Source organism: Oncorhynchus masou, chromosome 31, assembly GCF_036934945.1.
Source record: "Oncorhynchus masou masou isolate Uvic2021 chromosome 31, UVic_Omas_1.1, whole genome shotgun sequence".
NCBI classification, from domain to species: domain Eukaryota; kingdom Metazoa; phylum Chordata; class Actinopteri; order Salmoniformes; family Salmonidae; genus Oncorhynchus; species Oncorhynchus masou.
Window position 1 is genome coordinate 20,042,280 of NC_088242.1, and position 15,575 is coordinate 20,057,854.

Consider the following 15,575-nt stretch of genomic DNA (forward strand, 5'->3'; position numbering starts at 1 on the left):
GGGCACGCCGGGCACTCGCCGCACACCTATAATTTAGCCCCATCGCTTTCGGCACAGGGACGGGGAAAAAGCGGCCCGGTAATTGTAGTCTCGTTTAGAAATGCAAGTAGCAATTAGCAGGAAATTGGCATTATACGGGCCGATTTGCATTCCTGCTGGGTGTAAAATGCTGTTTTAATAGCGGTTTGTTTTCCCCACATGAAATTATCTAAGGGGCCTTTTATCACCTTCTCCCCATCTCGCTCTCATTCTCTCTCACATTGTCTCCTCCTTCCCTCCCTCTTTCATTTGGAGTCTTCCCATCAAGTGAGATTGGGCGCTGACTACTTATTTTAACCACCCCATTGTAGTTCCTGGCCCCCTAAGTCTCTCGAGGACAAGGCAGTTAAACCACAAGTAACTGACTGTAATACAAGCTGACATTTATTGAGTAATTGTGTCAGATGTTGGCATTGTAGTTTTATCAACATGCATTTGGCCAGCTCCAATGTTGACTTTATCTCTCCCCACCCCTCTCTCTCTTCTCCCCCTCCCTCCATCCATCTCCCGCCTCTCTCTCTTCTCCATCTCTCCCCCCAAATCACAGAGGCAGTGGACATGCTGAAGGAAATGAAGGAGAAGGAGGTGGTTGTGAGGGACACCACAGTTACCCTGCTCTTCCATGTCCTCAATGCTGCGGCCATGAAGGGGGACGTGGTAGCTGTCCGTAGGCTCCAAGACACCATCTTCACCCTGGGCTTGGCCACGCCCACCGCCAACCTCTGCTCCCCTCTGGTCTCAGCCCACCTGGAGACGTGAGTAGTACTCCCTCCTCCTGTCCTAACAGCTGTCAGGTACTCTATAGGACTTCAGCATCAGACCTGTGTTCAAATACATGTACTTCAAATACATATACTTATAGTGTATTTTCAAATAATGTGGCCATTTTCAAATGATGTCCTTAAAACATGTCCTTCAATTAATAACTCGGGCGTTTATTTGTTTAAATCACTGATTACAACAGGCGCTTGTTAGAGACGGGCTTCTATTTGAGCCAGGTGTCTTTTTCCATAATGCTTTGGCTCATTTGCATAGTTAATTGTTTATTTTCAGTTTTCACTTCCAACATTTTTTATGAATTTCTTCATTTCATGCAATGTATTATTATTTACACAGTAACATTTTTTATTTTTGTCTTAGTATTCCTCATATATATATATATATATATATATGAGGAATACTAAGACAAAAATAAAAAAGTTACTCTATATATATATATTTGTGCATTGTGGCAAAATGTCCCTTTCATAATATTTGTAAATGGTTATATATATATTGCTCAAAAAAATAAAGTGAACACTAAAATAACACATCCTAGATTTACATTTAAGTCATTTAGCAGACGCTCTTATCCAGAGCGACTTACATTAAATATTCTTATTAAATACTTTTTTCTTTACATAGTTGAATGTGCTGACAACAAAATCACACAAATTATCAATGGAAATCAAATTTATCAACCCATGGAGGTCTGGATTTGGAGTCACACTCAAAATTAATGTGGAAAACCACACTACAGGTTGATCCAACTTTGATGTCATGCCCTTAAAACAAGTCACACAAAACACAGTAGTGTGTGTGGCCTCCACGTGCCTGTATGAACTCCCTACAACGCCTGGGCATGCTCCTGATGAGGTGGTGGATGGTCTCCTGAGGGATCTCCTCCCAGACCTGGACTAAAGCATCCGCCAACTCCCGGACAGTCTGTGGTGCAACGTGGCGTTGGTGGATGGAGCGAGACATGATGTCCCAGATGTGCTCAATTGGATTCAGGTCTGGGGAACGGACGGGCCAGTCCATAGCATCAATGCCTTGCTCTTGCAGGAACTGCTGACACACTCCAGCCACATGAGGTCTAGCATTGTCTTGCATTAGGAGGAACCCAGGGCCCAACCGCACCAGCATATGGTCTCACAAGGGTTCTGAGGATCTAATTTCGGTACCTAATGGCAGTCAGGCTACCTCTGGCGAGCACATCAAGGGCTGTGCGCCCCCCCAACGAAATGCCACCCCACACCATGACTGACCCACCGCCAAACCGGTCATGCTGGAGGATGTTGCAAGCAGCAGAACGTTCTCCACGGCGTCTCCAGACTGTCACATCTGTCACATGTGCTCAGTGTGAACCTGCTTTATTCTGTGAAGAGCACAGGGCGCCAGTGGCGAATTTGCCAAACGTCCTGCACAGTGTTTGGCTGTAAGCACAACCCCCACCTGTGGACGTCGGGCCCTCATACCACCCTCATGGAGTCTGTTTCTGACCGTTTGAGCAGACACATGCACATTTGTGGCCTGCTGCTCCTCCTTGCACAAAGGCGGAGGTAGCGGTCCTGCTGCTGGGTTGTTGCCCTCCTACGGCCTCCTCCACGTCTCCTGATGTACTGGCCTGGTAGCGCCTCCATGCTCTGGACACTACGCTGACAGACACAGCAAACCTTCTTGCCACAGCTCGCATTGATGTGCCATCCTGGATGAGCTGCACTACCTGAGCCACTTGTGTGGGTTGTAGACTCGGTCTCATGCTACCACTAGAGTGAAAGCACCGCCAGCATTCAAAAGTGACCAAAACATCAGCCAGGAAGCATAGGAACTGAGAAGTGGTCTGTGGTCACCACCTGCAGAACCACTCCTTTATTGGGGGTGTCTTGCTAATTGCCTATAATTTCCACCTGTTGTCTATTCCATTTGCACAACAGCATGTGGCAATTATTGTCAATCAGTGTTGCTTCTTAAGTGGACAGTTTGATTTCACAGAAGTGTGATTGACTTGGAGTTACATTGTGTTGTTTAAGTGTTCCCTTTATTTTTTTGAGCAGTGTGTGTGTGTATGTATATCTACATTGTAGAATAGTAGTGCAGACTTCAAAACTATGAAATAACTCATGGAATCATTTAGTGACACAAAATGTGTTAAAATATAATTTGATTTATATTTGAGTTTCTTCAAAGTAGCCACCCTTTGCCTTGATGACAGCTCTGCACACTCTTGGTATTCTGTCAACTAGCTTCACCTGGAATTTTTTTCAAACAATCATGAAGGAATTCCCACATATGCTGAGCACTTGTTGGCTGCTTTTCCTTCACTCTGCACTCCAACTCATCCCAAACCACCACATTTGGGTAGAGGTCATGTGATTTGTGGATGCCAGGTCATCTGATACAGCACTCCCATCACTCTCCTTCTTGGTCAAATAGCCCTTACACAGCCTGGAGGTGTGTTGGGTCATTGTCCTGTTGAAAAGAATATATAGTCCCACTAAGTGCAAACCAGATGAGATGGCATATCGCTGCAGAATGCTGTGTTAGCAATGCTGGTTAAGTGTCCCTTCAATTCTAAACAAATCACTGACAGTGCCACCAGCAAAGCACCATCACACCTCCATTCTTCCCAGTGGGAACCACACATGCGGAGATCATCCTTTCACCTACTCTGTGTTTAACAAAGACATGGTTGGAACCCAAAAACTCAAATTTGGACTCAATCAGACCAAAGGACAGATTTCCACCGGTCTCATGTCCATTGCTCGTGTTTCTTGGCCCAAGCAAGTCTCTTCTTCTTATTGGCGTCCTTTAGTAGTGGTTTCTTTCCATGAAGGCCTGATTCACGCAGTCTCCTCTGAACAGTTGATGTTGTTGACATGTGTCTCTTACTTGAACTCTGTGAAGCAGTTATTTGGGCTGCAATCTGAGGCTTGTAACTCTAATGAACTCTGGTCTTCCTTTCCTTTTGTGGTCCTCATGAGAGCCAGTTTCATCATAGCGCTTGATGGTTTTTGCGACTGCACTGACCTTCATGTCTTAAAGTAATGATGGACTGTCATTTCTCTTTGCTTATTTGAGCTGTTCTTGCCATATTATGATCTTTTACCAAATATGACTATATTCTGTATACCACCCCTACCTTGTCACAACACAACTGATTGGCTCAAACATATTAAGAAGGAAAGAAATTCCACACATGTACTTTTAACAAGGCACACATGTTAACTTCTTGGGACTCTCAAACCTGGATCCGGGAGCGTAATCATCGCCTGACACTAATTAGCATAACGCAGGGGACATAAATCTTCCTAGAAAATCTTCCTATTCATGAAAATCACAAATGAAATATATTGAGAGACAGCTTAGCCTTTTGTTAATCACACTGTCATCTCAGATTTTCAAAATATGCTTTACAGCCAACGCTAGACAAGCATTTGTGTAAGTTTATCATGGCATAATGCCATGCTAGGCTCTGCTAGCGGCAGGCAACATTTTCACGAACATAAGAAAAGCAATCAAATTAAATAATTTACCTTTGAAGAACTTCGGATGTTTTCACTCAGGAGACTCCCAGTCAGATAGCAAATGTTCCTTTTTTCCAAAAATATCATTTTTGTAGGCTGAAATAGCTCCCGTTTGTTCTTCACGTTTGGCTGAGAAATCGACTGAAAAACTACAACGCGGAACTTTTTTCCAAATTAGCTCCATAATATCGACAGAAACATGGCAAACGTTGTTTAGTATCAATCCTCAAGGTGTTTTTCACATCTATTCGATAATATATCCGTCGGGACAATTGGTTTCTCATTAGAAGCGATTGGAATAATGGCTACCTCAGTACTTTACGCAATATTTTTTGCGGGAGCCATTATGTGACCACCTGCTCAATATGGTCCCTTACGGTTATTCTTCAACATAAATGCGTAAAAAGACGTCAGTGCTGTAGACACCTTGGGGAATACGTAGAAAGCGTAAGCTCATTTGTAGCCCATTCACAGCCATATAAGGAGTCATTGGCATGAAGCGCTTTCAAAAAATGCGGCACTTCCTGATTGGATTTTTATCTGGGTTTCGCCTGTAACATCAGTTCTGTTGCACTCACAGACAATATCTTTGCAGTTTTGGAAACGTCAGAGTTTTCTATCCAAAGCTGTCAATTATATGCATAGTCGAGCATCTTGTCGTGACAAAATATCTTGTTTTAAAATGGGAACGTTTTTTATCCAAAAATGAAAATACTGCCCCCTAGTCTCAAAAGGTTAATTGAAATGCATTACAGGTGACTACCTCACGAAGCTGGTTGAGAGAATGCTAAGTGTGCAAAGCTGTTATCAAGGCAAAGGGTGGCTACTTTAAAGAATCTCAAATATAAAATATATTTTGATTTGTTTTACCTTTTTTGGTTACGACATGATTCCATATGTGTTATTTCAATGTTTTGATGTCTTCACTATTATTCTTCAATGTAGAGTAGGTTGAATGAGTAGGTGTGTCAACTTTTGACTGCTACTGTATATTATTATTATTCTCCACTTTGACTGTCCATTTTTGGCAGTTCTTACTTTTGTGAATAGATGGCGATTTTCCCAATTGTCTAGGTGTCTGTACTCTGAAGTTGTTGACTGTTTGAACTTGCCAGTAAGCTAGCATTTCTCCGCTGTTAGCAGCCATTGGCTAGTAGATCTTAGTGCTGATTTAAATACTGATAATAGCAAATTTTTTGAGTCATTACTGAATTATTTAATGTAACAATTCATTTAGACCCTGTGTTTTATTTGAAACGGCTGTTTATTTGCTGATATGTGTGCTGTTGCCAGGCACAGGGACAAGCGGCTATTTGAGACTGTTTTATGGTATTTGAAAATATTTTAAATAGTCCTTGGACCTGGGTTCAAATGCATGGGAGTATTTATTTGTATTTGGGTACATCTCAATATTTACTTTTGAAGTAGTATTTGAACCCAGGTTTGATTAGCTAGAATCACTGTCTGGTATGGCAACTGCTCGGCCTCCAACCGCAAGGCACTACAGAGGGTAGTGCGTACAGCCCAGTAGATCACTGGGGCTAAGCTGCCTGCCATCCAGGACCTCAACACCAGGCAGTGTCAGAGAAAGGCCCTAAAAATTGTCAGACCCCAGTCATAGACTGTTCTCTCTGCTACCGCATAGCAAGCGGTACTGGAGCGCCAAGTCTAGGACCAAAAGGCTTCTCGACAGCTTTTACCCCCAAGCCATAAGACTCCTGAACAGGTAATCAAATGGCTACCCGGACTATTTACATTGTGTGTGTGTCCTATAGTAATCCTTCATTCTAAGTGGTGGAATGGAACAGAGCCCAGATGATAACGCCCAACAGGGTACCTGAACATTTTCTCTGGGAAAAGGACTTCCTGTGTCTCACTGCTTCGTTGTTCGTCATTGGCTGTGGTGGGTCATGTGAGCCAGAGTTCCTGATCATGCTTGAAGGAGCATTCTGGGGAACTGGTTCAGTCAGGGAGGGTTTGGATCTGGGGCTGGGCTGTGCATGCATTTTTGTGTTTGTGTGTCTTTCTAACAGAGGTGGGGGGGGGGTAGATTGCGAAGCTTTGTGTGTGTGTGTGTGTGTGTTTGGGGATCGGCCAGCTGCTGTACCCCTAACAACCCTAGCCTCCCCCTCCTGACCCCTATTTACATAACTCTGACTCACGCTCCGCTTCTCTGAGATGGCTATCGATGCCTTCTCGCTAAAAATGTAATATGCAAATCAGTCCGAGGGAAAAACCTGTGTTTCTGGGAGCCGCGGCCCCATGGCCCCACCCCTCAGCCCCTGTTCAGGTCTATTTGTGAGAACAGCTTTTAAGTAGATCAGCTCATTTGCATGTTAATTATGTACAGAGCACTAATTGCTGGATTTGCCACAGCCATGCTGCGCACTGTTTGAAACAACCCCCCTTCGCGCACACACACACACACACACACACCCTTTTCCCCCAACATGCTCTGGGAGAGGGTGTACCAAGGGTGTACCTTTACACACATGGACGTTTGACACACACAACAGTGTGGTGCAAGCTCCCCCCTGGGGCTGTTTGTTTGCTGTCAGTCAGTGCTCAACACAAACACACCGTGGAGGTTCATGCCTTAATTGCTGCCTGCTCTGAGATTAGCTTGGTAATTTCCCCAGGTTCATTAGCAGCAGTGAAAACAAGGGATCTCTCTTCTCCCTGCACAGAGCAGAGCCACGTTCACCACTGAATCACTGGGGTTCACTGGGCTCACAATACAAAACCCAGGGTGAGGAATGCTTTATAGAGGGATTTCTAGACCTGTAAAGGTCTCTCTGTGGCGTAGTATAGCCTAGACCTCTTCTTGGCACAAAGACAAAGTTTAGAGACTTAAGTTAAGGATTTGTCTTATTTTTTGCCATCCCCAGAATAAGGGTTCCCGTTCTCTTCACGTCTCTGCCCTTTATCTTTTCCACATCTATCTCTTTCCCCTTTCTTCTCCATATTTATCCCTTCCCATCTCCTCCACTATTCATCCCTCCTTTTCGCTCTCCATCTCATCCCCTCCTCTTTCTCTTCTCTCTGTTGGTGCCGTCAGTCAGGGAGGCGTTGGCGGCGGAGGACAAAGCGCTACGTGTCATTCTGGCGACGCTGTCTCATCACAGTGTCAGCAGTAATGACTTAATGAACACTTCTCCCCCAGATTAACGCTGACAGCCCGTCAGCCTAGCCAGTTAGCCGCCGAGCACCGCTCCAACACACTGGCTCTCTCTCTGAGACGCTAACCGCTAGCTAACTGCCTTACTGGATCCATATCCTTGATTAGCACCCCTGCAATGCTAATGAGCCTAACAATGGGAGGTGGGAGAGACAAGTCTTGGAGAGGAGTGGGGGGGGGGATTACAGTTGGAGATGAGACGGAGGAGAGCTGTCAGGCGGCTCCAGCCTGAGATGGAGAACTGGATTCACTCCTAGTGTGTGTGCGTGAGCGAGAGAGGGGGTGAGGGACAAATTGGGAGTGGAGTATGTAAGTGCAGCTGTACAACACAAATGTGGAACCGAGACAGACTAGCCATTAAGTTGGACTTGACCACAGATTAATCAATATGTCTGTCACTGTGTGTACAGAGTATACTGTATGTTGTGGCTTTGCAGCCGTGTCCTAATGTAACTCATAACAGCAGGCTAGAGGTGTCACGATCAAACACCACACACACACACACTCTCCCCTACACACACCCTCTTCTGCTCGGCCCTCCCTTCCTTCCAGGGGACAGTGGTGTGATAACGTGAATGCCAATCTCTGTGGAACAAAAGAGTGGGACGGAGGAGAGGAAGGAGAGGCGTGCAAAGAAATAATGAAAGGATGGAAAGAAGTGATCTTTCTTGTCTAATCCTTCAGGTTCTGTGCGTAAAGCACTCGCTGCCACCATCTTTTTTCAGGACTTAATTGGCTGGAAAGTGCTTGACATGCAAAGTTGGTGACATTAACGGGGGAACGTGTTTGAGTAAATCGGAGCACAAGTGACAGCTAAATTGTACCTAGGGAAATTATGAAGCCTTCAACATGGTTAATTCTCTTTTTGGTTGGAGATGGGAGGAGAGGGCGCTGTAATTGCGATGCTGGTCGGGAGTTTCTAAAGACGTTTTTCCTGTGAGAAGGGGTTTGGGGTATTTGGGTGGGCGGAATGGAGGTGTCGTCGAATGGAGGGAGGGTGGTGTAAATGTCTGATCGACCGTCTTGGTATTAAATTATTCTGTAGAATGTGACAGAATACCTTTGGAATGAGGTAACACTGACTGAGTGTATGTATGGCTGTAACTTAACTCCAGTTTGAGGATTCATACACACATGCCTGGCAGGTAGATCACAGGTCACTATATTCCTGTCCAGTAAAAGTTTCTCCCTCACTTTTTTTGGAATAAATTACACCTCTTCTCTCCCTCTCTCTGCTGCTCTCTCATTCTCTGGAGAGTGGCTGTTCAATCAGGAAGCGAGTGGTTGAATTGCCTCTTGACTCCTGCTTGATGAATAATGTTGTCGCTCTTCATTTCAATTAAAACCGATTGCCTGAGCCCAGTTTGTGTTCCAAGCTCAATCACATCCTGTGTTTTGCCCGTACCCACCTCCCCTTCCTCTCCATTCTGCCCATACCAAGGTCAGACTTTTTTTGGGTGGGAGGCACATTTCCTTGTCCGGCGGCTGTATAATCTTCAAGAGTAGAAAACACTACAGAAATTATACCTGTTACTCACTCCCTCCCCGCTCTCTGGCTCGCTATCCCACCCCACCTGACCCCTCCCAACAGTGCCCTATCCTCTGTGACCTCTGTGTGATTGGCATGGTAATTACCCAATCAACAGATTGATGGCGGCGCAGTCACAATAGAAGGGATTGGAGTGGTGTTTTTCTGTCTTCTCCGTCAGCCCTCTGTCAGCCCCACTCCCAGGCTCTTTGTTCAGGGGGAGGAGCGGGAGGAGGGTGGAGATGGCACGGGGAGCGCTCTAATTTTGTTGCCATATTCCTCTAAATTGCGCAGCTGGGGGTGAGGTGAGGGGGGTGAGGGATGCTGAAAGCGTTGGAGAACAGGAGAGAAGGCTAAAGATCACAAAAGAGGTTGTTTCCCGTCTATTCATCCATTCACCCTGGAAAAACCCAATGTTTTTAATCATTTGTTCTACCAGAGAGATTTGTCAAAGGAACGTGGCCAATTGCCTCATCTCCTGGTTGACCTGTCAGGGCTGAAAAGGGCTCCATTGTTGTGAGGTCAGTCATTTGTGACGGAGGTCAAAAGGCCTGGAGTAGTCTTGTTTTCGCTCAGCCATATAGATTTGATTTTAAATGAATGTTCTCTTTCTCTCTCTGTGTGTCTCACCAGTAAGGACCTTGGCGGGGCTCTGGAGGCAGCTATGGAGTGTCAGAAGCAGTATGGACAACTCCCACGTATCCACGACGTCATCTGTGGCCTGGTGGAGAGGGGAGACACGGAGCTCCTACAGAAAGGTGAATGCCACCACCACAAATCAAATTTCTTGATCACATGCGCCAAATACAACTGGTGTAAACGTTACAGTGAAATGCTTGCTTACGTACCTTTCCCAACGAGTCAGTTTCAAAATAATAATACAAAATGAAATAGTAACTAACACGAGGAATACACTAGAATGGAGCTATATGCAGGAGTACCAGGTATTTCAGATAGATATGTAGATGAAGGCAGGGTAAAGTGACTCGGCATCAAGATAGATAATACGAGTAAAATAAAGAACAGAGTAGCCGCAGCAAATGATGCGTTTGTGAATGTGTGAGGGTTTTGTGTAGTTTGTGTGTATCTGTGTCTAGTGAATGTGTACATATTTGTATTTATTATGGATCCCCACTCTTCCTGGGGTCCAGCAAAATGAAGGCAGTTATACAATTTTAAAAACATTACATTCATAACAGATTTCACAACACACTGTGTGTCCTCAGGCCCATACTCCACTACCACATATCTACAACGCAAAATCCATGCGTACGTGTGTGTATAGTGCGTATGTTATCGTGTGTGTGTATAGTGCGTATGTTTGTGTTACTTCACAGTCCCTGCTTATAGTCTAGGTCAGTGCAGATAGTTCAGGTATCATTAGTTGACTATTTAGCTTCTAACCCCAAGCCATAAGACTGCTGGTCTGTGAGTCGATGCTCCGATACCGTTTTCCAGACGGTAGCAGAGGGAACGGTCTATGGTTTGGCTGGCTGGAGTTTGGGCAAATTTTCCATCCTTCCTCAGATATAGAGACCCTGGATGGCAGGGAGCTCGTCCCCAGTGTTGTCCTGGGCTGTCTCAACTCTTCATCCATCCCTCCTCCCTACACCCTCACATTCATGACATGTAGTGTAGTGCAACAATGTGTGTGTGATGTACAATGTGCACTCTCCCAAGACAGCCCGTAGTCACTGTGTAGTGTCTACTAAGAGCCCACCATTGACAACGGGCCCCAGGTCACTGTGGAGGATGCTGGCGATCATGATTTTAATGGCTCCTCCTCTTGACAAATGGGTGGTGAAGGGGTTAAGTCCTTTGTGTGCTGTAGGTGAGTGTGTTTGAGTGCCCCCCCCCTGTTGAGCACCACTCTACACCCCCTGGCCCTATGCCCTCTTCTCTCACCCTGGGAGTGGCACTGCCCCTGCCCAGGGTCAGACGGGGCCTCCCCTTAAACACACACCCCTGTGCTGCTCTGTCCTCTCATCCTGCCTGGAAACCACATATTGTGTCGGTTATCAAAAATTCACTTCATTTCTATCCCTCAGCAAACTTATGAATGGATGGAAATAGTTTTCTGTGTCAGTCCCTTTTTTCAAATGTACAGATTGTTAAAGCGTGTGAGGTTTGCATTGGTATTAGTTTTGAGTGTCTCTATGGATAGACTGTGTGTGTGTGCTGGTGTGTATGCAGATGAGCCCCCACATCTCCACCTGGCCAGTGCCTGATAGAGGGAGATTGGCAGCAGACTGCTGAGAGCAGCTCTTTGAGAAGTTTCAGCTCTGAAAGCCAAGCAGCTTATAGCCATTCTAATGGGACTGGAAGAATGTGGGGAAAAGCTTTCTGCAAGTGTGTGTGTTGTTTTGTTTAGCCTCTCATACCTCGCTCTCCCTCTCCTCTTCCCACAGCGATGGACTTTGTGAGCCAGGAGCGAGGCGAGATGACAATGCTGTACGACCTCTTTTTCGCCTTCATGCAGACTGGCCGCCACCGGGAGGCCCGCAAAATCATTGAGGTGGGACCACCACCCAACCTCCCATTGTGTTTGCATGCAGCACACAGCTATTTTAAAGATACTTAATTAGACGGCAGTAATAAGTTCCCTCTTTTTAAATTAGATTGGGTCTAAATCTGAACTAATGCCATTCCCCAGCAACACAATGGAACAGGTGGGGGAAGCAGAGGAGTGTGTGTTTGTGCGTGTTCCGTGCTGGATGTGGCCAGTGGTTTATATGAAAAGCAGTCACTTATTTCCAATTTCTATTAAGAGATTGGAGCCAATCCTATCTCTGGGAATTTCCTGGGAGCTAACAGGTCAGGGGTTAAGCTACAGTTCTGATTTGAGGGATTGACTGCGTTTTTGTATTTGCATATTAACTGGCTAGAGAGGACAGGCACATTCCTGAACACATTGCTGTATATCGCTGTGGTGTTAAGGGGTAGGTTAATGCCTAAAACTCTGGGGAGGTGTTAAACATCCCAGCAAACACATTACTATGATATAGCCATCTTCTGAGATGGCCAGCAAACACCGTTTCAGGAGAGGGATGCTAATTGGGCTGTAAGGTGGTTACTCGTTAGGTTTGAGGGGGTACATCATTCTGGGGGCAGGGTTCGGGTTCAGCAGAGCTGCATATTGAAGATGTTTTGCGGCTGGAGTGGAGAAGAGCTTCTATTAGATGAAGGTACCTAGGGAAGAAGCGCTCCGTACAAGTCCTGTTTTCTTGATTCGTTTTCTGTGTCTTTTGTTCGTGTCAGTCCATCCGCCGTCTCTGCTTTCAGGCCGATCCCCCGACACACCCTCCAAACGCTTGCAGCTCAGGAGTCTATTCTTCCTCACTGAACATTTATTTAGACAAAACCATTCAGATGTTTAATTATCCAACCATCCTAATCTCCCAGCTCAATTCCCCTGTCTTCTCTGTCCACTTGCATGACTGGATGGATACCAGTTAGTACGGATTAGTGCCATGAGGTGTGTGTCTGTGCGTATTCTTGTTTTAAGTCAAATGGGGGTATTTTTGTACCGTGTGTTGTATGTGGGGCGGAAGCTGGAGCGCAGATGCTATAACCATATGTGTGTGTCTTAATGCAGATATTAATTTGACCATAGACACAATCCATGCCGTTTAGGCTTACACCCTTACCATTTCCAGAACTGTGCCCTCATACGATCCTTATTAAAGTTAGGTAGATGTAGTGGTTGTTATTGTTGTTGTTCTGGGCTGCAGCAGGCTGGCTGGCAGCGCCCATCCTAAGCCTCTTCCTGGTTATTAAAAACTCATCAGATGAGGAGGCTTTGGTCCGGGGGGGATAAGATGAAAATGATGTCGGTGAGGATGGATCGACAGTAGAGGGACGGTCACTTGATAAGGAGGGGAGCAGGCGATTTAGTTATTTGGCCCTGAACGCCTTTTAATATCCTGATTCTTCAGGATGAGAATAATGCTATCTGCTGGAACTGTGTGGCTCTCGCACTCTCTCTCTCAACTTTACCAGATCATCTATGTATCATGGTGTCCTGGCCCTGTGACAGGGCTTGCCAAAAGCTGCTTGTCCCCTCTGAGTTTCTATAAGGAGGATTTAGGACATGAACTATGATTTGCAAACCCTCTTAAATATTGACATGCTATTATTGTGTACTAATACCCCTCTAAGAATGGAACGTACAGTCCCTGTTCCATATCGTCTCAGAAGGGGAGGTTCCGACAAGCTTCAGATGATACCAGACCAACACAAAACATTTAGTGTTTTTCATTTCAACTTCAATATCTTCTTTTGGCTTTTTGTTTTGTCATGAAATGCCCTTCAGTTCTGTATGTTTGCGACAATCTGTTTCAAATGTGGGCAGTTGGATTTAGGCCTAAAGGTGGTCTCCTTTCTGGTCTATTGTGAACTTGTGACTCACTACATGTTGTTGTGTACTGTGCTTAATGTCTCCATATTGTGCAGAACTTTGAGGCTAAACATAGAAGAGAACTCTCTACCTGGTCTGTGTGTATAAATAGCTGCGAAGTGGTCTCATGTCGGACCGGTAGGTCAGAATCAGAAAAAGCTCTCGTTCTCCCAGCCAGATATCCTCTCCATGTGAACTCTGCCCCCTAACTCTGCCCACTAATTAAAATGAGTGATATCTGGGAGGTCAGATGGATGACTGAGATCTATCACAGAGACCTTTCCTCTTCAGTGGAGCTTCAAGTGTCAGAACAGAGAGGTTCGCCGCTGACTCTGTTTTGTATAATTGCAAGGTGTTTAATTGCAGGTAATTAAATGAAATACAATAGAAATGGGTACCACTTTTTGGTTATGGTTAAGGTTAGGTGGTTTTGTTAAGGGGTGGGCACCATTTAGGTAGGTGTGTGTGTGGGGGGGATGTAAGGTGGGTTTTGTGTAAGTGGGGAGTATTAATTATAAGTGTCAAATACAAGAAATTGAGATTGTTGAGCATAATTTGTGAGAGGGTAGTATGAGTATAGAAAGGCTATGTGAGTTTGTGCAACACTACTGCATTGTCTTTGCTGTGGGTGTGTGATGTGAGCTTGTTGTGGCACTCTAGTCCAGACAGCATAGTCAAAGGGGCTGAGTTTCATAAACCACAAAGCAGCAGGCAGGAGATTGTCTTAATAATCTGACCTAGATGTCCTTTTGGGGATTGGGATATGTGCTGGAAGTGAAAAGTACAGAGTGTGTGTGTGAAGCGGGAGGAAGAGGGACTTATCACCATGGATTTTATGCCCGGGAAGATTTGCCCTCGGGGGGCTTAGATCCCTGGCTGGAGGGGTGGGGGGTAGCAAGCTGGGCTGGGGGCGGGGCGGGGGGGATTTCCTGTTTGCTGTAGAAAAAATATGTACCACTTGCGCTCGGCCTTATTTACTAAGCAGATTAGACGCGGTGGCGGAGAACAGAACAAATTGTAATTTGTCCTTTGGCTGGTTGTATAAGACCATAATGCGTAGTCTTTTGATCAAGTAGCCATGGTCCTGCAGCACAGGGGGATTGAGAGATCTTGGTCATAGACAGATTAACATGTCAGGGCAGAGTGGAAGAACCAAGGGACTATCTCACTCTGATTGACTGGAGCACTGATGAAATGCTATCCCATCTCTAACCCCTTCCACCCCACCCTCCCTAGCCTTTATGAACACATATCACTTATGCCACCCTCTCAGTGTGCGTGTCCAAAGGGCATCATACCATAGTATTATCCAGAACCATTATTATATGGCTCTGGTATTATCCATATACACCCTTCATCTTCTATCTTTTTCATGTGATTCTGTTTCTGGTCATTTTGAGCCTGTTGGATATTACTTTCTTGGATAACTCACAGGGGGATTGTTCTAGAGTTGAGATATTCAGATATTCACTTCTGGGAAATTACAGGAATGTATGGGTTTAATGTGTGTTAAATCATATACTCAATCATGAGGTATGAAATGGAGGTCACTATGTTTCAACGTGTTGGATTTTTGATGTACTCTGTACAGTATGCAATACAGAAAGGTTTATCAGGCACTCGTTGATTTAACATAAACCACGCTGTATTTGTTTTAAATAAGTCCTTTCTGTTGGTCCCACAGACTCCAGGTTTAAGGGCTAGACCAGGACGCCTGCAGTGGTACGCTGAGAAGTGCATCAACGGCAACCAGGTGAGAGAGAGACCACACACAGTCGCGCGCACACACATGCACACGCACCACGTCTAAAGTATTGTGTCCCTGTGTAGATGGAGTCTTTGGAGAGCATGGTGGATATGACAGCCAAGCTGTTTGAATGTGACCGGGATGAGCTGTATCACTACGTGTTGCGGCTCTGCAGTAAGTCCCCCTCAACCTCCATCCCTACTCTTCTCTGACTGGGTGGCTTTCCTGTCGACATCCTATTAAGTTACTATTCAATTAGTATTCTAATCGGGGTTGTGCTCAATTCGAATCAAAGGCAGTCAATTCAGGAAGTAAACTGAAATTTCAACTAAATGATTGAAAAAGGGGCATCTATTTTTAATGGCTTCTCGATAAACTGAAAAGGATATGATATTTGTCAA

General features: G+C 45.3%; 1 protein-coding gene across 1 annotated transcript in view; it reads left to right on the plus strand.

The window, feature by feature from the left end:
• lrpprc (leucine-rich pentatricopeptide repeat containing) overlaps positions 1-15,575 on the plus strand; it is a 70,175-nt gene that overhangs the window by 35,688 nt on the left and 18,912 nt on the right. Inside the window, exons 23-27 of the mRNA XM_064950281.1 lie at positions 587-794; positions 9,665-9,789; positions 11,440-11,546; positions 15,112-15,180; positions 15,258-15,348. Of these exons, the coding sequence (XP_064806353.1) occupies positions 587-794; positions 9,665-9,789; positions 11,440-11,546; positions 15,112-15,180; positions 15,258-15,348 (600 nt within the window). The remainder of the gene's footprint in view (positions 1-586; positions 795-9,664; positions 9,790-11,439; positions 11,547-15,111; positions 15,181-15,257; positions 15,349-15,575) is intronic.